We start from the raw sequence: 23822 nt of genomic DNA, 5'->3' as shown, positions 1-23822 counted from the left end.
AGATAAGTGATGGATCCGGCCTGGGTTGCAGGCTGAGGGATGTCCGCTCCTGCAGGCACTTCAGCCGCAACACAGATGAATGGATGTCTGAGAACGTACAAATCTGTCGCACGCTGTCATTCCACGGTTGCGAGGCAAATCAAAACAGGCTCCCATGCAATTCATAACAGCTATGGGGGTTGTGGTGTTTTGAATCTGGGGATTCTAAATATGAATGAGTAGTTGGGACCTTCAGCCTCTGCGACAGAACTCCGTAAACGGCTCCTCATCAACCACACCTCAGGCCAATTAAGGCTGTTTAGCGTGACCCGTTTAGCGCGAGCTGCCTGCTGAACGCGGCGCTGGTCTCTGTGCCGGCGCCCAGGAGCCCAGAGCTGCTGGACGCATTAGCCCGGCGCGCGTTCGGCTGAGGGTCAGCGACAGGGCAGCCGCAGTTAGCGGCTGGAGCCGCGCGTCGGAGCCGCTCGGACACGGCTGAATTCGCCAAGTCGTTTACTGCTAATCCATCAATCATGGAGCAATTACTGAGGCAGGGCCTTTTGGCACCAAGATGTGGTATCGGAGGAAATTAATAAATCTACACCCTCATCTAAAAAGCAGAGGAAGGCGGCGAGAGGCTCTTATCCGTTTTAGGGCTTCTGTGCAGATTCCACCAGAAGCACATTTTAATTTCGGTCCATCTGTGTGGTTTCGCTCCAGCCTTTGCTCCATATTTAAGCACATTGCTGCGCTCCCTGCAGATCCTGTCGGACCTTTGCTGCAGGGTAAATGCTTCCCGTGGTCGTCGGCGCCAACAGCCCGGTCGAGGTCCCGGGCCCGGCTCCGCCGCCCAGACGTTTAGAGGCCTGTGCGAATGTGCTTCTCCTGCACGGTTCAAAACAGCAGTTTGCGAGCGGTGATTAAAGATAAATCACAAACAAGTTGCAAAGGGCCATTAAAGCTGAAAGGGGTTGAAGCCGTGTGTCTGCGAGGCGTGAGGCTCACCTGTGGGGTCCTCTGATGCGCCTTCAGATGGGAGCTCTTGGTGTAAACCTTCCTGCAGCCGTTGAACTGGCACCGGTGGACTCTCTTCTTGTTCTCAGGCACGTCTCCCCCCAGGCTCCCCCCTCCCCCCTGCTCGCTGTCGCTGAGGGCCGCCCCCGGCCGCGGCGACGGCAGGGCCCGCGCCGCCACCAGCTTGGCCGCCCCCAGCCCCACCTTCTTGGCCACCAGTTTGAGCGTTAGCGTGGCCGTCGGCTGCGGCGGTGAGCGTCTGCGTGGGTTTGATGAGTGGCGGCCGGAGCTCGGGGACGACGGCGGGGTGAGGGACGTGACGGCGGCGCTGAGCTGCGCCGCGCTGACGCCCAGGACCTGCTCCTTGGACGGGACGGTTTGGGCCGCGGCTTGGCCTGGGTCCTGCTGGGCTGGGGCACGTGCAGGACCTTGGCCTGGACCTTGGGCAGCGCCACCAGTAGCGGCGGCGGACTGGGCTGGTCGGGGAGGCTGGGGAGGAGGGGGTCCATCAGGTCCTCGTCGCTGTCGGCGCCCTGCATGAAGAACGCGGCGTAGGAGACAGTCCAGCTCCTCATCGAACAGCTCCGACAGCGCCTTGGGCTCCGTTTGCAGATACCGCTCCAACTCTAGACACGTCTGGACAGAAAGAGAAGACAGACAGGCTCAGAATAAATGAACATCTGGGCGCGTTTCAATCTCGCAGACCCGCTATACGAGCTTATGGAGAGCTTATGCTTAAGGAGACGCAGGTAAAAACACACACACACGAACGGGAACATCTGCGTCCACGTCTCAGACTCCGTGTTTACTCGTCTAGTTAAATTCAGCTTATATTCTGTGCAGCTGTTGACCATGACACCTGGCACTCTGCAGTCCTGAGAGAGCCGGGATTTACTCCTGATTGATTGCCGTTGCCTGGTCAAGCTCTCCAGAGCCCTGAACTGTGGACACCTCACTGGTTCCCTCCGCTCACCCAAAGCAAGCAGCCATGGAACTCAAATCACAAGAACAGAGGAAGGAAGGAAGGAAGGAAGGAAGGAAGGAAGGAAGGAAGGAAGGAAGGAAGGAAGGAAGGAAGGAAGGAAGGAAAAGTTAAAAAAGGAAACAAACGGAGCAAGGGAGAAGAGGGAGCAATAAGGCAAAAGAAGCCGCTATCTTGTTTATTCACCCGTTATCTGAAGATAACAGCAGACATCTGTGCTTACACTCCAACAACAACACAGCTCCAGATTTTGGCAGAGCCGCAGCATCGCCACAGTTGCTGCTCCGCGGCCCTCAGCCGTCGGGGCACTGCCTCCGTCTCTCAGCGGATTCGCGCCAGAAACCTGTTGACCGCTAACCTACTTTCGAACCTCAAAGCTCCTCTCAAACTTATGTTTCCTCCAGCTCCCGCCTTCTCCCACTCGGAGTCTGTGCCGCACATTCTACATGGAAATCGTTTTATGCTGCTGCGGCTTTGATCTTTCCCACCTGCAACACAGGCCTCGTCACACGGGCAGAAAAAGATGCTGTAGATGGTTATAATGATGAAAGCACCAAACCGTATTATGTTATGAAGTTGGCTGAAGAGTGCATGTGACCATTTAAGTAGATTACAGCACAAAGATGCAAACCAGATATGACACAAAATCAGATCTTAACACGACTCTGCTGCAAACTCGGCATCGAACCATCAAACCTGCAATTAGTGAGCAACACCTCGAAAACCTGTTGAGTCAATGCTAAACATTAAATCAGAGCAAAAACTGTGTCAAGTTCAATCGTTCCAATAAGTAAAGGAAGCTACGTTCACTGATCTGAGGTCAGTGTTCGGCCTCTGGCAGCCGACTGTATCGGCCGACGCTCGGGTTCTTTCCACCTCTGTCACCGTTAATAACCTGCAGCTGCTCGATTGGCCCATTCAGACGGAGTGAGCGGCGCTGGAGCCTCCGTCCGGAACAGACGAACCGACACGTTCAGTCGAAATCTGTTGAGTGGCGATAAGCTAACAACACCCCCCCCCCCCCCCCCCCCCCTTTCCCCTCTTTCCTTCTTCCCTTTAAAGAATAGCATTCTTCCTAAGGAGCTCATTGCATATGAATATAAAGCAAAGATATTTCTTCGGGAGGTTACGCTGCCCATAAAGAAACTTGAAAATGATAAGCACGTATGTAAAAAGACAATGATAATGCGCAGTAACAATGACTTCTGTAAAGCTGATACAGGAAAAGCTTTTGTTCAGATTGTTGCTGTCATTGTCAGCATTGTATTCTTTTCAGTAATGCACTGCGTAACACAATATCTAGTTAAGTACACTGAAGGGGCTTTTATATCTCTTTTGACTGCTAATGCATCTGGAAACCAATACTGGAGATTATCAAACAGCATCAGGTTATCTGGGATGAGCCGCCTGCTTGGTAGAGGAAAAATGAGGACATCAGTTGTTGACTGCTCCAGCGACGAGCGCCATGCGAGGGAATGGTCCACGTTAGCTGGATCTGTCTTTGTGAATTCATGAATTCTGGCGTGAGCTCGTCATGGTTTTGGGTATTTGTCCCATCAATACAATGATGAGGATGTAAACTCTGGGGCTTAATAAAGATAAATAGACCTAGTCCTGTTTTGCTTTTTTACTGGTTGGTTATGATCTGGAAAACACACAAACTACAGTAGTTATAGAGAAAAAAAAGATTAATAGTTTAGATTTTATATTCTGTAACACAACTATCATTTCTGAGAAGACTGCACCATTGTTCTCACTTGGACTAGAAATCAAAGACAGAAAGGACTGTGTGTCAGGGACTCGACCGATGCTGAGGATTGTGGGAGAGGATAGCGAGAGCCCGGGGCGTTTGGAAATGCACGGCCGTCAGTGAACGCACCGCCTCTGACATCACACAGGTGACCTTCTACTAACCATGAATATCAGGTAACAATGACGTGTGTGTGTTGTGCGTGTGTGGTGTGTTGGGTGTGTGGCTAATAGCTCAGACTGATAGCATGCGTAGCTGCTCAGTTCCACCATATGGAGAAAGGTCAATCGACAATCACAGAGTCTGCAACGCTGCTTTTGATTCTGTCATTAATACGTTGTGTGGGCGTCTGTTAGAGGAACTTGTTGAATCATCGCTACAAACAACAACTCTACCTATGCTGATGTTACAAAGCTGTGAATTTAACCATATCAGGGCCAAGGGACCAGAGGACCAAAGACCACTGTTTGTGTCTGGACGTCAAGGTCAAAGAAGGTCAACACCAAATGCAGCATCGCTGTGGAAGTGGAAGTGAGACTCAGCTGCAGCTTTTTGCAGAACTGCACCTGAAAGCTATGAATGTTTTCTCTGCGTTGCTTATTGTGTTTCATTAAATCGCTCAGCGATTATTTGGTTTTTCAGGACCAGAGAGGAACAATGGAAAAACTCCACGTTTGCCTCTCACACAGTTCTCTCAATGAATGTTTTCCTCTCGGCGGTCGAGTGTTTGATTTGATCTGTCATTTAAAGCAGCGAGCGGTGACGTGCATGTCCTGCCCCGGTGTGTGTGTGTGTGTGTGTGTGTGTGTGTGTGTGTGTGTGTGTGTGTGTGTGTGCGCGTGTGCGTGTTCTGAGCCTGCTGAGGTCCATTAATAATGAATGCCGAGAGCAGAGGGCCCTGGATGGAAGCGCTAAGAGCATGTGACAGACAAAGGCTCATGGAGGACGGAGCTCTGCGAACGCGCTGAAGTGGATCCAGCAGCCGAAGCCCGGCCTGCGTTTACGAGCAGCGCCACGCGACTGGTACCAGCGTTTCCATTAGTGAGCAGGCGAAATTAAGCCATTTACACGATTCTGTAAAGTGACCTTCCTGTAATGATCTGCTTACAGCCACTGAGCAGCACGACGAAAAAGCGCTGCTGCCGGCTGCTGAGGCTCTGACGCTGCTGGTAAGAAATGCCCAATTACTTAATGTTCAGACAAACAACAAACTCAGCACAAAAACCTTTAAACGAGCTTTATAAAATGCTGCATGATTCTGGCCGATTTTCATTTTCCAGTATTAGGTTGTGACGGAGCCTGGTTGTCTCCTGGTGCTGGGTTCCTATAGAACCACATGCAGTTATTTATTGTGTTTTAAACTTGTGTGCGTGTGTGTGTGTGTGTGTGTTTCCCCAGGAGAAATTGTGTCAGATTGAACAGTCTATCTAATGTTAACCTCTCCGTGGCTGCCATTTTACGCTATTGTCATGTAACTCTCAGCTGAGCTCCACCACACCACAGATGTGTGTGTGTTTGTGTGTGTATGTGTGTGTGGTACTGTACAGACAGAACTTCATCCCTACTATGTTAAGCGTGGCCATCCGAAGCCTTAAAGGGAAGTCTATGATCCTCCAAAGTCTGTGTGGCTGCAATTTCCATGTGTGTAAAGAAACCAGCTGTTAAAAAGCTCATCTGCACAAACCTGTGTCACCAACGCGCACAAACACAGAGGTAGCACGACCAATCGAATCTATTCATGTGGAGCCGGGACGTGACGCGTTCTAACTCTGACTGATCACCGCTTGTTTTAACGGCGGCTCGTCCCCCGTGGAGGCGATTCAGCGGAGTTTCATGCCCGTTCAAGGCATGAAGAGCTCCCGCCGTCAGCGCCACCACAGAAAGAAGAACCGGCGTCACCTCGGACCCCCCCGACAGACGCACAGCCTCAGCTGTGACGCAGCTCGGGCCCGTGTCTGGACGCGTGGCCGCCTATAGGACCGGCTGTGTGTGCGTGTGTGTGCGCTGCGTCCCTTGGCTGTGTGTGTGTGTGTGTGTGTGTGTGTGTGTGCGTGCAGCATTAAGGAGCTAATACAGTCCCAAACCTCAGCCAGGATTAGAAGCTTCCAGCAGGTTTCTGGAGGGTTTTATGCCTAAAACCCAAACTAGAGGGAACCAACAACAGCCAATTACACTGTCTCTGGGGCGAAGGCTTGAGTCTGTGTTTCATCAGAAAGGTGCAGGCGCACGCACGCACGCACACACACACACACTGTGAGTATATGTTAAAACAGAGCTGGCATCTGGTGCCACTCAATTAGCTGTGACCAGTCTGCCAGTAGCCAGAATCCATTTGACTGCCAACGCAGGGGCATGAGTAAGCACCACACACACACACACACACAACACACCACACACACACACACACACACACACACACACACACACACCACACACCACACACAGCGTGACTCTCAAACACAAACACGTCTCCGGCTGCTGACGCTCGACGCCTTTCCACCTTTGTTTCTTCGCTGAGGTCAAACTGCGTCAGACACGAGTCGTCACAAACACTCTGATGCAGCGCGTGAGTCAAATCCTCCTTCAGGACGCAGACAACACGGACGTCAACACTCTGGTCCACTCCTGAACACAGCTGCTGCTGTGAGCCCATTAGGGATGAATTTAATGTTGCTGGAGTTCGAGAACTCACCTGGACGCACGCTCAGAAAACCTAAAAAACTTAGCTTTGACTCAGAATCTGTGCTGTGACTCCGGCTGATTACTGCGGCGCGGCTCCGTGAGCGACGCAAGGTCGAGGCTGGTATAAAATGTTTTATTTACCGCTGGTGATGCGCTGCAGTCGCAAACAATGCACAGGAGCTATTTTTGTGAATAAAGGATTCTGTTGGCGCCGAGCGCTTCCATCACTCATGCATAAAACTCATAAAACCCGCCAGGCAGCGGCGAACGAGCTGCCGGCCTCAGCACTGGACCCGGGTCCGCTGGAACCCTCGGAACCCTCAGAACATGGATGCGTTTTAAACACTCGCTCACGTAAATGCTAGTTAGGCTGGAAACATGGCCGGCCGTTTCTTTGCTGTCGATGAATGAACCCCACCTCGTCTCACACCCAGCGAGAGCGCTGGGCGTCACATTCCCACGCTGTTCAACCCACTCCTGCTCAAACGTTCACAGGTCACAGGCCACAGAACGTGCTGTTACAAAATGGTTGGAATTGTTGGGAGGTTTTTCTATTTTCCTCAGTTTTGTATCATTATAAATCTCAGAATTTTGTACTGTTGCTTGAACAAAACTAGGAATTTGAAGCGTGTGGAAAAATCCAATTAAACTTGGTTGAAGTAGCGTTTCTGCGTTAATGACTTCATGCTTGGACATGTTTGAGTTCGCTCCTACAAGGCCAGGCTTAATAGTGTTTGTGATGGCTCACAGTCAGGAGGCAGCTAGAAACAGAAGCACGGGCCAGTGTGTGTGTGTGTGTGTGTGTGTGTGTGTGTGTGTGTGTGTGTGTGTGTGTGTGTGTGTGTGTGTGTGTGTGTGTTTATCTGTCGCAGTGGTTGCACTTGAATGGCTTGGCTCCAGTGTGTTTGCGGTAATGTCGTGTCAACTCGTCACTGCGGGCAAAGCGCCATTCGCAGCCCTCCCATGAGCACTTATAGGGCTTCTCACCTGAGAGAGCGAGAGAGAGAGAGAGAGAGAGAGAGAGAGAGAGAGAGAGAGAGAGAGAGAGAGAGAGAGAGAGGTGTCACAGTTTATTATAATTTCTACATCTAATTTCCTGTGTCCAAACTACAGCTGTTCGCTAATATGCAGGTTACCACCCCTGGCACACAGACACACACACACACACCGCCTAGGGGCCATGCAGGCAGACCAGCTTTAACACAACAGCCATTTCAATGAGCCAATACACTCAATTAGTCCTAAATGAAATCTTTCAGCACTGCGGCGTGTTAATTCATAATTCCAAATTCACCCTGAAATGAATCTCATTGTGAATCTCTCTCTCTCTCTCTCACACACACACACACACACACACACACACACACACACACACACACACACACACACACACACACACACACACACACACACACACACACACCCCGAGGTGGTGGGATCTGAAATGTAAATGAAGTTTCATCCCCCGGTTCACCAGATGGGAGAAAAGATGCTCTATTGTTCTCAACCTGTAGTTATCTCCCCGCGATAAAAAGCCTTCCAGCTGTGTGTGTGCAGCGTGCAGGAGAGTCTGCCTTCACATGGGACCGTGTGACGTCTGTACAGTAAGCGCTCGTCTGTGTGCGTCTCGCTGAGCATAAACAGCGGCGCCGATATTAAAAACCTGCAGCAGTGCAGCGTTTTGCAGGTGTAAACAAAGACCAATCACTCATGTAAAGACACTCAATAAATACAGTCACATTGATTCGCAACACCGGGTTTGGTTGACTTCACACTGCTCGCATTGTATTGTGCATGCACACACACACGCCGCCGCGTCTCCGCTGTGTGCTGCAGACAAACAGCCTTTTAGTGAATTCAACCCCCTGCTGCTCCGGGTGCTTTCACAGGAAACCTGACAAAGTTTCGTCTCTGACAGGCCTTTGTGTGCGTGTGATGTTATTTTGGGAAGCGCGCTTTGTTCACGTGAGCGCGACACTGGAGGAGGTTGGTTCGGGCCTTGCAGATGGGCGGCGGCGCTTTTTGGTTCAAGAGATTTAAATATCCAGGCGTCCAAACAAACGCTTCATCCACCGCACACAGTTAAGTGGTCAGACCTAATTGGAGACCTCTCCCCCGTGTCCCTCAGTGTCATCAGCGCGCGAGATCGGGTGGGTGGGAGCCATAATTGGGCTGTTAATGACTCTTAATGGGGAGTTATACACCAGCTTACAGTCAGTTAGCCAGATGTCCCAGCAGCCCCTCCACTCCCATCCCAGCACACACCAATCTCCGTAAAGAGACAAACACGCTCGTCCACAGCTAAAGTGGAGCCAACGAGGAAACAACACTTTCACAACACGCTGGGAAGCAAACAGGAAGCGGCGGAGGAGGCTGGCGGCCGGCGCGCGCCGACCGTGGGCACCTGCAGCTCCTGCGCAGCCCTTTATCTGCAGATGCAGCCCGTGTTTTGATGTGCATTGAGAGGCCGCTGCCTGTGCCGCAGGGCGCCTGGTAACAGTCCCCGCCGCCAATCAGCCGCGGTTCTACGCGTTAGATTTGCCTTTTTGAACTTTAATTGCTTTAATTCACCGTGTTGAACCATCGCGCCAGACAAAAAACCCCAGCACCTTGTGAAGGCACTTCACAAGGACTGAAGTAATATGTGAAGTGCAGAGCAGCTCCGAGAGGCCGGTGATGCAACGGCGAGTAAAGGATGATGTGCTTCGGGGAGACGCGCCGTGAAGGATGCCCCCTTCCTGCCGAGCCCCTCCCTCCGCCGGGTTCCTGGGCCTCTTTGATTGGTGTCATCTTTTATCCACAGACACAAGATGACTGCAGGGTAACGCACTTGTCCTCAACACTAAATGAATTCCAGATCACAAGCTGTGCTCCACCGGATTTGTATATTCAAATATTCCATTCAAATCTTGTGCAAGTCGGTTGCCGATTTCCAAAGCATGGATTTAGGTTCGGTTCCCGTCTGAGCACTGTGCATTTTTGGAGACAGGCTTTCCTCATGTCACCATGTCCACGTTTTATCTGTTAGTAGACTCCATCGTGCATTGAATATTAGTACAGTAACAGTATAGTACAACAAATTGTGCTTCTTCCCTTCATCATTAAACACACTGAAATCATGAGATCATGAATAACATTCCATTTCTTTACAGCAGCCTCCTCATTGCTGGGAGGCAGGGTCTCAACCAGTCTGGCCACAGTCACACAAGCTCACACCAGTTTAGGATTAACTGCATGTCTGGACACGTGGCCGGACCCCGGTCCTTCAGCGGCGCCAGCCACTGCGCCCCACGCTCCCACCAGCAAATCCAGAAACTCAATATGGATGGTGGATCGTCGCTTCCAATGTTTGGAATGAAAGAGCAGCAAGAAATCAAAGTGTCTGGCTCCGCTGCATGTTTTATGACCTGTCCGCTCTCCAACAGTATCTTAGAGGCACAGAGCTACACGTGGGGTTCACCTTCTCAGCACCGGCAGGCTGTGAAAGCCTAATGGCTTGTTGCAAGGTTGGGACCTTTACTGCCAGTTCGCCGCAGTGATGAGATTTCATATCGGCCCATGATAATGAGGAGAAGGTGGGCAGCTCGTTCCTGCAGGGCAGGCGGCCGCGCATGTTGAGAACAACGTTCCGAAGTGATGATGCAACAATTCAGAGGAGATTGACAGGAATCCTGGGGGAGAAGCAGAACAAGCTGGAGGGACTTCACCTGCCAGCAGGCGTTGGATCCCCCACCAGGAGATTAAGGAACCTGCTGGTGAGAAGTCCCACGGGTCGACATCAACTGATAACATTGACTGCAGTTCACCAGATGAACCGCTTAAGAATAAAAATATTAATTATTACACGTTGAGGAAAAAAAGGGGCTTCAGTCCCAATAACAGAGCTGATTATATGGATAAGCTGAAGATTTTGCAGCATGTGGGAGCCTGTTAGAGTCTAAAGTCATCCACGTTCTTCTTCAGGGCTGAAGGCTGTACATGCCAGTCCTCCCACTCACTCCAGCGAGTCCTTCTCATGCAGGACTGAACCGAGCGCAAAGGCTTTTTAAGCTACAATAGCGAGCCACTTTACAGCTTGCTGGAGAAACGCTACACTCTCAACAGTCATGTGTCTGTGTGATGTGGGGTATGAGCGGGGGCCGCAGGTGCCAGACAGGCGGCCGTTTCACACCCGTCTCCAGTAATTGGCCAGAGCGCCCCATCTTTCTTCAATAGCGCCCCCCTTAAACCCACACAAATGCACACACAGTTGGAGGAATGAAGCAAGGCCAGCTCGGTCCTGACGCCACAGCTACCATGACGCCAGCCAATTATAGCACGGCGAGGCAAGGATGCATGATAAAGTCACCTAGCAACTGAGAGAAAGGGAGAAAAGGGGAGGTGGGTGCGTGGGGGGGAGGCGGGTGTGAGAGAGAGGAAGGGAGAGAATGAGAGAGAGAGAGAATGAGAGCGAGAGAGAGAGAGAGAAAGAGAGAGAGAGAGAGAGAGAGAGAGAGAGAGAGAGAGAGGGAGAGAGAGATTAACAGGCATGGACAATCCACCAGCCACCAACCAATTATGGAAGAGTGTGATGCAGTTGCTTGGCAACCCAAAGTGAATGAGAGAGAGAGTAAAGAGGAAGACAGAGCGAGAGAGAGAGATGGAGAGAGGGCAGGTTGGAGCTTGTGGGTGCAGAGGAGTATAGAGGTACATGTGTATATGGATTTTGGGGTTAACAACCATGTCAGTGGTTTCACCCGTGTTCTGCATGCGCGCATCAACCACGGCCACTTCCCCAAATTCGGCCTGATTAAGTTGCTGCACGGCAGCTACCGCAGGGAACACGAGGCCGGCGTCCGCGGTTGTCAAATCCACATTGTTGTATCACACCTCAGGTGACGTTCGCACAAAAGAGCCAAAGCCTGTTGCGGAGCTCAAATCGTCAGACTCGCAAAGTTTCACCGGCGTGAAACGCAGGAACGGAGGGAAGACATAGATCAAAAAAGCAGAAACAGATGATGTATGCGTGTAATGAACGTGATCCGTGTTCAGGAGGGGGCTCCTCAGCAGGATATGATGGAGGAGAGTTATGGGGCTGCAAAATGGATCAAAATTAATCTACCAGGACTCGCAAACATGTCACCGAGCGCCGTCATCTGTCAGAGATTATCTGCTGCCGGAACGGTGACACGGTGCTTCTCCAACGCTCCGCGTTGGGAACCTGCAGCCGGCGCCGCTCCGGCCGCGTTCATCGCTGTCCCTCCGCTTCCTCCTCTGCGCTCGGACGCCGCCGCAATGGAGGCGCGTCGTCATCTGACAGCAGCTTAGCGCGTTCCTCCCAAGCCTTGGAAGAACAAGGCGCCCACACACGTAGTTTGACTTCCTTGCGACAAACGCCTCCAGACGCCGCTCCGAGAGGCGCGGCTGCAGCGACTGTAGCCTCCATCGCCTGTGCTTCAGTTCATCCCGTCGGACGGCAGCTCCGGTAACAGCAATCACGCATGTATTAGAAATGCAGGAGAAGCAGCCGACTGAGCGGCGCTGCCTCGGTCCTTGAGAGATTTACTGAATTAATTTGTGTATCTATTAAAGTTACAACTCATCCCTAATTGAACATTTTCATATTAGAAAACAAATCTTGACTTCACATCTCGGCTGCAGCTCAGGGAAATAGTTTGATCAAGGCAACGTGGAGAGCGGTGCGTGTGTGACAGGCCTCGCTGGAACCGGGCCTCTCGCGGCCTCTGGTGAGCGTCATGTGACAATAAGTGTATTGATGATGATGTGCGGGCTTTCAGCAGCTGCTCCTCCCTGCAGCAGCGCCGCTATGTTAATCCCTCCCTACATGTATGTTCAATGATTTATGGTCATAATAACCCAAAAAGAGGATTAGGCTAATTAAACCACAGCGCTGCACTTGTAATGAACACATTGGGAGGGAATACGCCGCCCCCGCGTTTACAGCTCACACACAAACACGCACACAGTAAAGAGGCCGCCGTGTCTTCGGGGGATGGTTTTTACCCCCCCCCCCCCCCTCAATAAATGAATCTTGGTTTAAAAGCTCGCCACTCGTTAGCGTGACTGGGCCGGAGCATCATCACAACGGCGCCTGTCATGCATCCAGGAGGCTAGCTGTGCTGGATTAGCCATAATACAGTGCCCCCGGCTCCACTAGGTGCTGCGCGATGGTCGTCGGGATCATATAAGCCTGAACCACGCTGGATTAATGATGCCAAGGCTGGCGGCATTAATGCGGCGGGTCTGCAGGGTGTGCGCCGTAATCCCGAGGAAAGTGCTAACAGTGGAAGACGACGACTGCGGGCCACGAATCGCTCCACATGCTGTAAACGATGCTAAATGTGGTTGAAGTGAGAGCTGAATAATTCTAGCTTCAGGTGGTACACGTCTGCAGAGGCCGCGCGCTGCAGATAAGTGATGGATCCGGCCTGGGTTGCAGGCTGAGGGATGTCCGCTCCTGCAGGCACTTCAGCCGCAACACAGATGAATGGATGTCTGAGAACGTACAAATCTGTCGCACGCTGTCATTCCACGGTAGCGAGGCAAATCAAAACAGGCTCCCATGCAATTCATAACAGCTATGTGGGTTGTGGTGTTTTGAATCTGGGGATTCTAAATATGAATGAGTAGTTGGGACCTTCAGCCTCTGCGACAGAACTCCGTAAACGGCTCCTCATCAACCACACCTCAGGCCAATTAAGGCTGTTTAGCGTGACCCGTTTAGCGCGAGCTGCCTGCTGAACGCGGCGCTGGTCTCTGTGCCGGCGCCGCAGGAGCCCAGAGCTGCTGGACGCATTAGCCCGGCGCGCGTTCCGGCTGAGGGTCAGCGACAGGGCAGCCGCAGTTAGCGGCTGGAGCCGCGCGTCGGAGCCGCTCGGACACGGCTGAATTCGCCAAGTCGTTTACTGCTAATCCATCAATCATGGAGCAATTACTGAGGCAGGGCCTTTTGGCACCAAGCTGGTATCAGGAGGAAATTAATAAATCTACACCCTCATCTAAAAAGCAGAGGAAGGCGGCGAGAGGCTCTTATCCGTTTTAGGGCTTCTGTGCAGATTCCACCAGAAGCACATTTTAATTTCGGTCCATCTGTGTGGTTTCGCTCCAGCCTTTGCTCCATATTTAAGCACATTGCTGCGCCTCCCTGCAGATCCTGTCGGACCTTTGCTGCAGGGTAAATGCTTCCCGTCTGGTCGTCGGCGCCAACAGCCCGGTCGAGGTCCCGGGCCCGGCTCCGCCGCCCAGACGTTTAGAGGCCTGTGCGAATGTGCTTCTCCTGCACGGTTTCAAACCAGCAGTTTGCGAGCGGTGATTAAAGATAAATCACAAACAAGTTGCAAAGGGCCATTAAAGCTGAAAGGGGTTGAAGCCGTGTGTCTGCGAGGCGTGAGGCTCACCTGTGTGGGTCCTCTGATGCGCCTTCAGATGGGAGCTCTTGGTGTAAACCTTCCTGCAGCCGTTGAACTGGCACCGGTGGACTCTCTTCTTGTTCTCAGGCACGTCTCCCCCCAGGCTCCCCCCTCCCCCCTGCTCGCTGTCGCTGAGGGCCGCCCCCCGGCCCGGCGGCGACGGCAGGGCCCGCGCCGCCACCAGCTTGGCCGCCCCCAGCCCCACCTTCTTGGCCACCAGTTTGAGCGTTAGCGTGCCGTCGGCTGCGGCGGTGAGCGTCTGCGTGGGTTTGATGAGGTGGCGGCCGAGCTCCGGGGACGACGGCGGGGTGAGGGACGTGACGGCGGCGCTGAGCTGCGCCGCGCTGACGCCCAGGACCTGCTCCTTGGACGGGACGGTTTGGGCCGCGGCTTCGGCCTGGGTCCTGCTGGGCTGGGGCACGTGCAGGACCTTGGCCTGGACCTTGGGCAGCGCCACCAGTAGCGGCGGCGGACTGGGCTGGTCGGGGAGGCTGGGGAGGAGGGGGTCCATCAGGTCCTCGTCGCTGTCGGCGCCCTGCATGAACGCCGGCGTTAGGAGACAGTCCAGCTCCTCATCGAACAGCTCCGACAGCCGCTTGGGCTCCGTTTGCAGATACCGCTCCAACTCTAGACACGTCTGGACAGAAAGAGAAGACAGACAGGCTCAGAATAAATGAACATCTGGGCGCGTTTCAATCTCGCAGACCCGCTATACGAGCTTATGGAGAGCTTATGCTTAAGGAGACGCAGGTAAAACACACACACACGAACGGGAACATCTGCGTCCACGTCTCAGACTCCGTGTTTACTCGTCTAGTTAAATTCAGCTTTATATTTCTGTGCAGCTGTTGACCATGACACCTGGCACTCTGCAGTCCTGAGAGAGCCGGGATTTACTCCTGATTGATTGCCGTTGCCTGGTCAAGCTCTCCAGAGCCCTGAACTGTGGACACCTCACTGGTTTCCCTCCGCTCACCCAAAGCAAGCAGCCATGGAACTCAAATCACAAGACAGAGGAAGGAAGGAAGGAAGGAAGGAAGGAAGGAAGGAAGGAAGGAAGGAAGGAAGGAAGGAAGGAAGGAAGGAAGGAAAAGTTAAACAAGGAAACAAACGGAGCAAGGGAGAAGAGGGAGCAATAAGGCAAAAGAAGCCGCTATCTTGTTTATTCACCCGTTATCTGAAGATAACAGCAGACATCTGTGCTTACACTCCAACAACAACACAGCTCCAGATTTTGGCAGAGCCGCAGCATCGCCACAGTTGCTGCTCCGCCGGCCCTCAGCCGTCCGGGGCACCTGCCTCCGTCTCTCAGCGGATTCGCGCCAGAAACCTGTTGACCGCTAACCTACTTTCGAACCTCAAAGCTCCTCTCAAACTTATGTTTCCTCCAGCTCCCGCCTTCTCCCACTCGGAGTCTGTGCCGCACATTCTACATGGAAATCGTTTATGCTGCTGCTGCGGCTTTGATCTTTCCCACCTGCAACACAGGCCTCGTCACACGGGCAGAAAAAGATGCTGTAGATGGTTATAATGATGAAAGCACCAAACCGTATTATGTTATGAAGTTGGCTGAAGAGTGCATGTGACCATTTAAGTAGATTTACAGCACAAAGATGCAAACCAGATATGACACAACATCAGATCTTAACACGACTCTGCTGCAAACTCGGCATCGAACCATCAAACCTGCAATTAGTGAGCAACACCTCGAAAACCTGTTGAGTCAATGCTAAACATTAAATCAGAGCAAAAACTGTGTCAAGTTCAATCGTTCCAATAAGTAAAGGAAGCTACGTTCACTGATCTGAGGTCAGTGTTCGGCCTCTGGCAGCCGACTGTATCGGCCGACGCTCGGGTTCTTTCCACCTCTGTCACCGTTAATAACCTGCAGCTGCTCGATTCGGCCCATTCAGACGGAGTGAGCGGCGCTGGAGCCTCCGTCCGGAACAGACGAACCGACACGTTCAGTCTGAACATCTGTTGAGTGGCGATAAGCTCAACAACCCCCCCCCCCCCCCCCCCTTTTCCCCTCTTTCCTTCTTCCCTTTAAAAGAATAGCATTCTTCCTAAGGATGCTCATTTGCATATGAATATAAAGCAAAGATATTTCTCCGGGAGGTTACGCTGCCTCATAAAGAAACTTGAAAATGATAAGCACGTATGTAAAAAGACAATGATAATGCGCAGTAACAATGACTTCTGTAAAGCTGATACAGGAAAAGCTTTTGTTCAGATTGTTGCTGTCATTTGTCAGCATTTGTATTCTTTTCAGTAATTGCACTGCGTAACACAATATCTAGTTAAGTACACTGAAGGGGGCTTTTATATCTCTTTTGACTGCTAATGCATCTGGAAACCAATACTGGAGATTATCAAACAGCTATCAGGTTATCTGGGATGAGCCGCCTGCTTTGGGTAGAGGAAAAATGAGGACATCAGTTGTTGACTGCTCCCAGCGACGAGCGCCATCGACGGAGAATGGTCCACGTTAGCTGGATCTGTCTTTGTGTAATTCATGAATTCTGGCGTGAGCTCGTCATGGTTTTGGGTATTTGTCCCATCAATTACAATGATGAGGATGTAAACTCTGGGGCTTAATAAAGATAAATAAGACCTAGTCCTGTTTTGCTTTTTTACTGGTTGGTTATTGATCCTGGAAACACACAAACTACAGTAGTTATAGAGAAAAAAAGATTAATAGTTTAGATTTTATATTTCTGTAACACAACTTATCATTTCTGAGAAGACTGCACCATTGTTCTCACTTGGACTAGAAATCAAAGACAGAAAGGACTGTGTGTCAGGGACTCGACCGATGCTGAGGATTGTGGGAGAGGATAGCGAGAGCCCGGGGCTTTGGAAATGCACGGCCGTCAGTGAACGCACCGCCTCTGACATCACACAGGTGACCTTCTACTAACCATGAATATCAGGTAACAATGACGTGTGTGTGTGTGCGTGTGTGTGTGTGTGTGTGTGTGGCTAATAGCTCAGACTGATAGCATGCGTAGCTGCTCAGTTCCACCATATGGAGAAAGGTCACATCGACAATCACAGAGTCTGCAACGCTGCTTTTGATTCTGTCATTAATACGTTGTGTGGCGTCTGTTAGAGGAACTTGTTGAATCATCGCTACAAACAACAACTCTACCTATGCTGATGTTACAAAGCTGTGAATTTAACCATATCAGGGCCAAAGGGACCAGAGGACCAAAGACCACTGTTTGTGTCTGGACGTCAAGGTCAAAGAAGGTCAACACCAAATGCAGCATCGCTGTGGAAGTGGAAGTGAGACTCAGCTGCAGCTTTTTGCAGAACTGCACCTGAAAGCTATGAATGTTTTCTCTGCGTTGCTTATTGTGTTTCATTAAATCGCTCAGCGATTATTTGGTTTTTCAGGACCAGAGAGGAACAATGGAAAAACTCCACGTTTGCCTCTCACACAGTTCTCTCAATGAATGTTTTCCTCTCGGCGGTCGAGTGTTTGATTTGATCTGTCATTTAAAGCAGCGAGCGGTGACGTGCATGTCCTGCCCCGGTGTGTGTGTGTGTGTGTGTGTGTGTGTGTGTGTGTGCACGTGTGCGTGTTCTGAGCCTGCTGAGGTCCATTAATAATGAATGCCGAGAGCAGAGGGCCCTGGATGGAAGCGCTAAGAGCATGTGACAGACAAAGGCTCATGGAGGACGGAGCTCTGCGAACGCGCTGAAGTGGATCCAGCAGCCGAAGCCCGGCCTGCGTTTACGAGCAGCGCCACGCGACTGGTACCAGCGTTTCCATTAGTGAGCAGGCGAAATTAAGCCATTTACACGATTCTGTAAAGTGACACTTCCTGTAATGATCTGCTTCACAGCCACTGAGCAGCACGAGAAACAGCCGCTGCTGCCGCTGCTGCGGCTCTGACTCTGCTGGTAAGAAATGCCCAATTACTTAATGTTCAGACAACAACATAACTCAGCACAAAAACCTTTAAACGAGCTTTAATAAAATGCTGCATGATTCTGGCCGATTTTCATTTTTCCAGTATTAGGTTGTGACGGAGCCTGGTTGTCTCCTGGTGCTGGGTTCCTATAGAACCACATGCAGTTATTTTATTGTGTTTAAACAAGGTCCCAATCGTTACTTTAGTAAAGTACCTTGACTCAGTATAAACTTAATTAAAATATTAAGCAAAGAACAATTAGCCATGATAATTATCTTAGTGGAGCCTGTGGCGTGTAGAGAATAAACAACCGGTGACTGTAAACAGCAAATCCCATTTTTAAAGCAATACTCTACCTTAGATGATAATATTCTCACCCTCGACACTGAAAACACAGAAATCAGCGCAGAGCTCATTAAAATTCTCTACACTCCCACACAGACCTGCCGAACGCGGTCCACCTCGCGTCACATGCTCATATGAGCCGGGAAACGCAGCGTGGACGTGAAGCCGTGCGGTGGATCGAGTGGAGGACGGGTCTGTGTCCGCTGAGTTGGGAACGAGCCCCGCGCCCCATCGTTTGTGGCCTATTAGTGAGTTCCAGGAAGCGGGCGAGTTCACACAGATACTAGAACGCGAAGTTGAGCAAGGCGACGTTTTCCACCCATTATCTCCCATTGACTGTGAATGGAGCGCTGGATTTCCTGTGAACCCATGACGACTCACTCGCCCTACGCTGCTCCATAAATCCACCGCGTGTGAATCCGCTCTCCTCCGGTCTAATCCTTTTAGCATCGTCCTGTCGCTCTTTATCCGTGTTTGTACTGGAGTATGTTTATTTTGACTCCGCATTACACTGCTTTTGGCTTCAAATTACGCGTTTTCTCCCGGCTTCCTCCAACAAAGAGGCTCTAATTAAAGTGCTTTGGCTTCTATAAACTGCGCTTTGAAGCTCTACCTCTTGATGGATCTCGCTCTCTCCACACAGCGGGCTCTGATGGCTAATTAGCCACTCAAAAGAAAAGGCAAAAAGAGGCTCTTTATTCAACTAATTTGCTGATGCGGCTGTGTACACGCTGGATGTGCGTGTTTGTGAGCGCGAGGAGGGCGCGCGGGCTTTGAGCCGCGAGCGCGTGCAGCATCGGGCGGCCGGCGCTGGCAGGGGGCCGCCGCCTTCACGGCCCGGCTGCATCTCCTGCGATCAGATCCAAACAAATGGCATCATTAACCCATCGAGGCTCTTTAATCACACTGAAATCATTTTTACGGCGTCGCCGCTCACGCAGCTGCGCTCCATCATTTCGCCGCCACGGCTCGACGTGCGAGGGCTGAGGATTTGAGCACCTCGTGACCGGAGGCGAGGACCGGACCGGGCCGGGTCCCGCCCGTCACCGGCGGCGCGGCGAAGCACAGCGGCGCCTTTTGAATCTAAAAATAAGGCCGCGAGTCGTCGACAGCGAGCGCTCTGACAGTTCAGGGCCAGTTAGAAAGCGGCGAGCTGCAACAACAAAGGGGGCCGATCGGCCAATGAGAGCGAGGGAGCGGGAGTGAGCGGGTGCATGCTTTTATTGCTCGCGTCGGCGCACGCACGCACGCACGCACGCACGCACGCACGCACGCACGCACGCACGCACGCACACACGCGCGGCGTCACCTCCGACCTCCAGCCTCCGCCAATGAAATTTTAATCAACAGTCTCTGATGGAGGAGAGCACTCAGACTCTCCTGCTGTGTAACTGCGCGCCCGCTCTCTCTTTCCATCTCCTCCCCATTCTCTCCATCTTTTCATGCCTTTGAGCCCCCGCCCCCCCGCACCTCCTCGGACTCCCTCTCACCTCGACAAACACCTCCTTTCTCTTCATTGCACACATTTCATTTCCTCCTCCTTCATTCACAAAGCAAAGGTCACGCTGTCCTCGTTCTCCTTCCTCCTCCTCTTGTTCATTCACATTTGTTTCTACCACTTTCCCTCCTATTTATTTTCTTCTCGTCCGTTTCTTAGCGAAACAGTCGCGGCGTTACATTAATTCACCATTTCACAGCCCAGTGGGCAATAATTATTTTTCAGAAAATATTATTTTAAAGGTAAACGGTCGATTCCAGATGCAGCATATTAGAATTGATCCCCATTTAATTTCAGTGAGCTTTGCACAAACAACGAGTGCACACACAATTTAATGAAAACAGCAAAGATAAAAAAACAAAACCCAAAGCCTCTCGTGTGGGTGTCCGACCATTTAAATCACGCTTTTCATACGTTTGTGTTTCCAAAGAGCTGGCTAATCTAATGGGCGACTCGTCCTAAATGAAGCAACATAAAGCAACAATAGCAAAGAATGAATGGATACGAAGTCTTGTATGGATTCAACAACAGTTGAACCCCAACTCGAAGTGGGAGATTTTTACTTAAAAAGTTTCTGGCCTCTGAGTTCTAGTCAGGAAGCGATGACGAGTCGCACAGCGCTCCATCACCAGGATGAACCACTGGGCTGCTCCTACTCATCCTATCACTACTGGACGTGATGGAGCCTGAACCCCGGCGTGCGACTCACAAACGGCTCCTCCGGCATCAGCCACTGAACACAAACATTATCGCGCTGAGCACAAACACTCTAAACGTGTTTGTACAATCTCTCCCGTCAGTCGACATTTGGCCACAACACAGTCACTCGGGCTCTGTGTCTCTCCAACACCCCCCCCCCCCACACACACACACACACACACACTTTTCACTGTCCACAGTTATTAAATACAAGGACATAAAATTAATTACCAGCCTAATCACTCATGCACACACACGCTCACACACAGAGCTCTGAAAGGACAAAGCAGGTAGGGCCTTTTAATTTGAAGAATAATTTAATAGCGCTTAACCAGGCTTACGGCTACTCCCTCTCTCTTTGTCCCTATGCTGCCTATTTCATTAATTGGCTGAGATGCAGGGATTGAAATCTGTGACAGAATCATCTGTTCCTCTGTCTGTTGTGCTTTCGGTTAATGGAGCCCCTCTCGCTCTCTCTCTCTCCTCTCTCTCTCGCCCCGTCTGCAGGTCATTCGTCATATGTGGCGGCTCGTCCTCCACCATGAGGCATTTGTCTACGCTGGAAAAATGATGGGTTTGTCTGTCCACACATAAAACACAGGCCGCGCACACGTACAGTAAACAAAGCAGATGTGGGGGTAGGACACAACCTTCAGGTCACACTTCCTGTAATGTTTAGCCAAAACAGTGCTGCGTCGCACATGGAGGCCTGATTTACAACACAAACACAACTGCATTTTAAATAGTGCATTTGTTTGGACCCTGTGTGAAATCCTGGAATCACTTCATAAACGGCACAAACGCATTTATTTTTCCAGTTAGGACGTTATTTTTGTCCATTTAATTAAAAGATGCTTAAGTAAATACTTAACATTAAGTAATTAGTCTTAATTTCGGCTTTAATTGCAGCCTGGAATCATTATAGTTCTTTAATATGAAAACCAAGTGTTGACTGAATCTCATCGTGTTCGTGGTGTTTTTTTAAATCAGCTAAAGTGTGTCTGCGATACTCGAAGCCCAGAGTGGATTTCACTCCGAGTGCTTTTGTTCTCTTCCGTTCCCATCGCGGTTTAAGAGCCACAGTCTAAAAGTGAACGCTGCGCTCTTGACTTTAGGCAAAACCATTGACTCTGGAACTTAAATGAGAGTAAATGTGAGAGGTAGAGAGACACTTGTGCCGAGTGATTCCACCAAAGAGGAGGGTTTTTGGAGGACAGTCAACTGCCTTAAAGTAAATGAGACATTCAAAGCCGTCCGTGTCGTTGTGACTGAGGTTGGCTCAGAAACACGAGTTGTTTGCTCCAACTGAACTGAAGCGTTAGATCAGTGCAATTTAACATAGAAACTCACGCAACGTTCATATTTTGCACATCTGGCTGCTGTCACAGTCACAGAAGGAACAAAAAACCCCGGAGACATCTGAGACTTCTAAAAATAGACGCTCTGAAAAGCTTCTAAAAACTTCTGTCGCTTCTATTTACGACGCGCTGTGCCGGACGCTTCGCCAGAAGACGCTTCCTCATCAGCAGCCTCCTCAGGATCTTCACAATAAAAGCATTGCCTTTTAAAACAGCAGCTGGAGGTTTGGCTGCTTGGGGGCTCCGATCAAACAAGAAAAGTGAGCGGCACTGATGTTTAATTTAATGGTTGACACCAAAACACATTTAGGACAAATAATAAAGGATGAATGTGTGACAGATGTTCACCATTTGTCCAAAGTGATCTAATGACCTACAACTGGAAGCTGCAGTGAAATAAATGGTGGTTGTTGGTGTAATGTTTGTACAGTACGAACGCGTATCTGTTGTCGGCCCTGCTGTCGCTCGGCTCTAAACGCACCGTGACAAAGAGGGAAGAGGAAGCCTTGTACCTGGCTCCCGTTTTCAACACTAAAAATATCCTCCCGACTTCGCCTGCCGCAACAACTCTCCAAGGAAAACTACAGTCGCACAACAGAGACGGCGCTTGTGTGGGCGACAGACGTGGAGTCTGCTCCGTCTCAGCCTCAGCTCCGTCTCCGCCGAGCCTCGGGTTTTTACACCAGCACCAAAATCCTGCTTCCCACAAATAAATCCGTTTCTAAAGCGAGTACATTTGTACTGAGGCGTAATGACGCCCGGACTTTGTGTCCTATTAACACACCGCACTAAACTGTGAATGGCTCTTTTGAGGAAAGAAAAGAGAGAAACAAAAAAAAGAAGAAAAAAAAAAAAACTGTGAATGGCTGAATGGCGACTGTTGCAAGCTGCTGTGACGCTGACTGCCTGATGGTTTTCCACAGGGTCCGCAGTCACGACCTTCACGCGTGCACCTCCCGCAGGCCTGAGCGCCGCCGCCCGCGTGGGAGCCCTGAGGGCGCGTCGGCCGGACACGCGGCCGCACCGGCGCCCGGCGGTGCAAAAGGTAATAAAGGAGGCCATCGGACGGCTCCACCGGGAACCTCTGCTTTCATAAAAACACCGCCCGGCGTTATTATTCACTCCCACGTTCCCAGGTGACTATTTGAGAGGATATTAGTCAGTGTCCACTTGGTCACTCAGCCCACCTCGCTGTGATGGATATTATGTCGCGCTGACGGCAGATTTATTGCCTGGTTGTTCAGTGTGTCCACATGCTGATCACAGTGTCGGCCAAAGTAGCGCGGCTCAGTATCGACAGAACAGGCATAACCCTGTCCAGAGCTAATAAGCTCATATCACACCCCCCACACACACCCATGCTAACCTCTCCTATCAGGCCTCTCTCCCCTCTCCCTCATCCTAATTGACCATGAAAGTACCCCATAAATCGAGTTACTGCATTGTGCCTCTCTAGTCATATAAAAGTGCTTTAATGGTTTTGCTTGGAGCTCTGTTGGGAACATTAGGCAGAACTCTCCACATTCATTAGACCATTAGCCTGTTTCAATATTGACACTGTCTCATTTGTCCCCTCCCCTGTCCGTCAGGGCTGAGACACTCTGGGACCAGGCCTGGGATCTGCCCTCCGCTCTGGTCCGGATCAATGGGCCAACCCTCCTCCACCTGCTAACAGGGAGCAGCCTGCAGCCCCATAGTGAAGTGATTTTAGCCATCGCTGCGATTGAGGTCTCTGTGAGTTGAATGGCGAAGCTGTCTTCATTCGGTTCTTATTGTTGCAGCCCACACAGCGAATGACACGCGTGGAGTCCGACTGTGGCGCGCGGCGCGCTGCTCAGCACTGCACACGCTGAACCCGACGAACCCGCTGAAGGAGAGCATTATGTTAATGCTGAGATATGAGCCTGCGCTGCTGCCAACTCGCCAGCGAGGAGGCAGCCTGCATGCGAATGCGCGCGCTGCACCGCGTATCTCCCGCCCAGATCCGCACGGGGTTCTGCCTTTATTTAGGTCTGTGAGGGACATACTGCAGTGTTTGCGCGGCAGCTGGTCCGATCATGATAAGTATGCAAATTCACATTTGATTACTTTTATACTTGTGCTTTGTGGAGAGAGGTGAGTTTTACTCCAGTATCAGCTGCTGTCAGCAGGCACCACTGCTTTGAGTCCTGCTTTGGAAAATGCTG

The 23822-nt window shown here is 51.1% G+C and overlaps 1 protein-coding gene and 1 pseudogene across 1 annotated transcript in view; both read right to left on the bottom strand.

Moving 5' to 3' along the window:
- Positions 1-837: 837 nt before the first annotated feature.
- LOC114847002 (Krueppel-like factor 7) lies at positions 838-1847 on the bottom strand (annotated as a pseudogene).
- A 5386-nt stretch (positions 1848-7233) lies between these two features.
- The window catches only part of LOC114847541 (Krueppel-like factor 7), a 29208-nt gene continuing 12619 nt past the window's right edge, over positions 7234-23822 (bottom strand). Inside the window, exons 2-3 of the mRNA XM_029137396.3 lie at positions 13805-14453; positions 7234-7394 (exon numbers count right to left, since the gene is read on the bottom strand). Of these exons, the coding sequence (XP_028993229.1) occupies positions 7267-7394; positions 13805-14453 (777 nt within the window). The 3' untranslated portion in view covers positions 7234-7266. The remainder of the gene's footprint in view (positions 7395-13804; positions 14454-23822) is intronic.

This window comes from Betta splendens, chromosome 21 (genome assembly GCF_900634795.4).
Source record: "Betta splendens chromosome 21, fBetSpl5.4, whole genome shotgun sequence".
Taxonomy (NCBI): domain Eukaryota; kingdom Metazoa; phylum Chordata; class Actinopteri; order Anabantiformes; family Osphronemidae; genus Betta; species Betta splendens.
The sequence above is the reverse complement of the archived record's forward strand: the minus strand, read 5'-3'. Positions and strand labels throughout refer to the sequence as shown.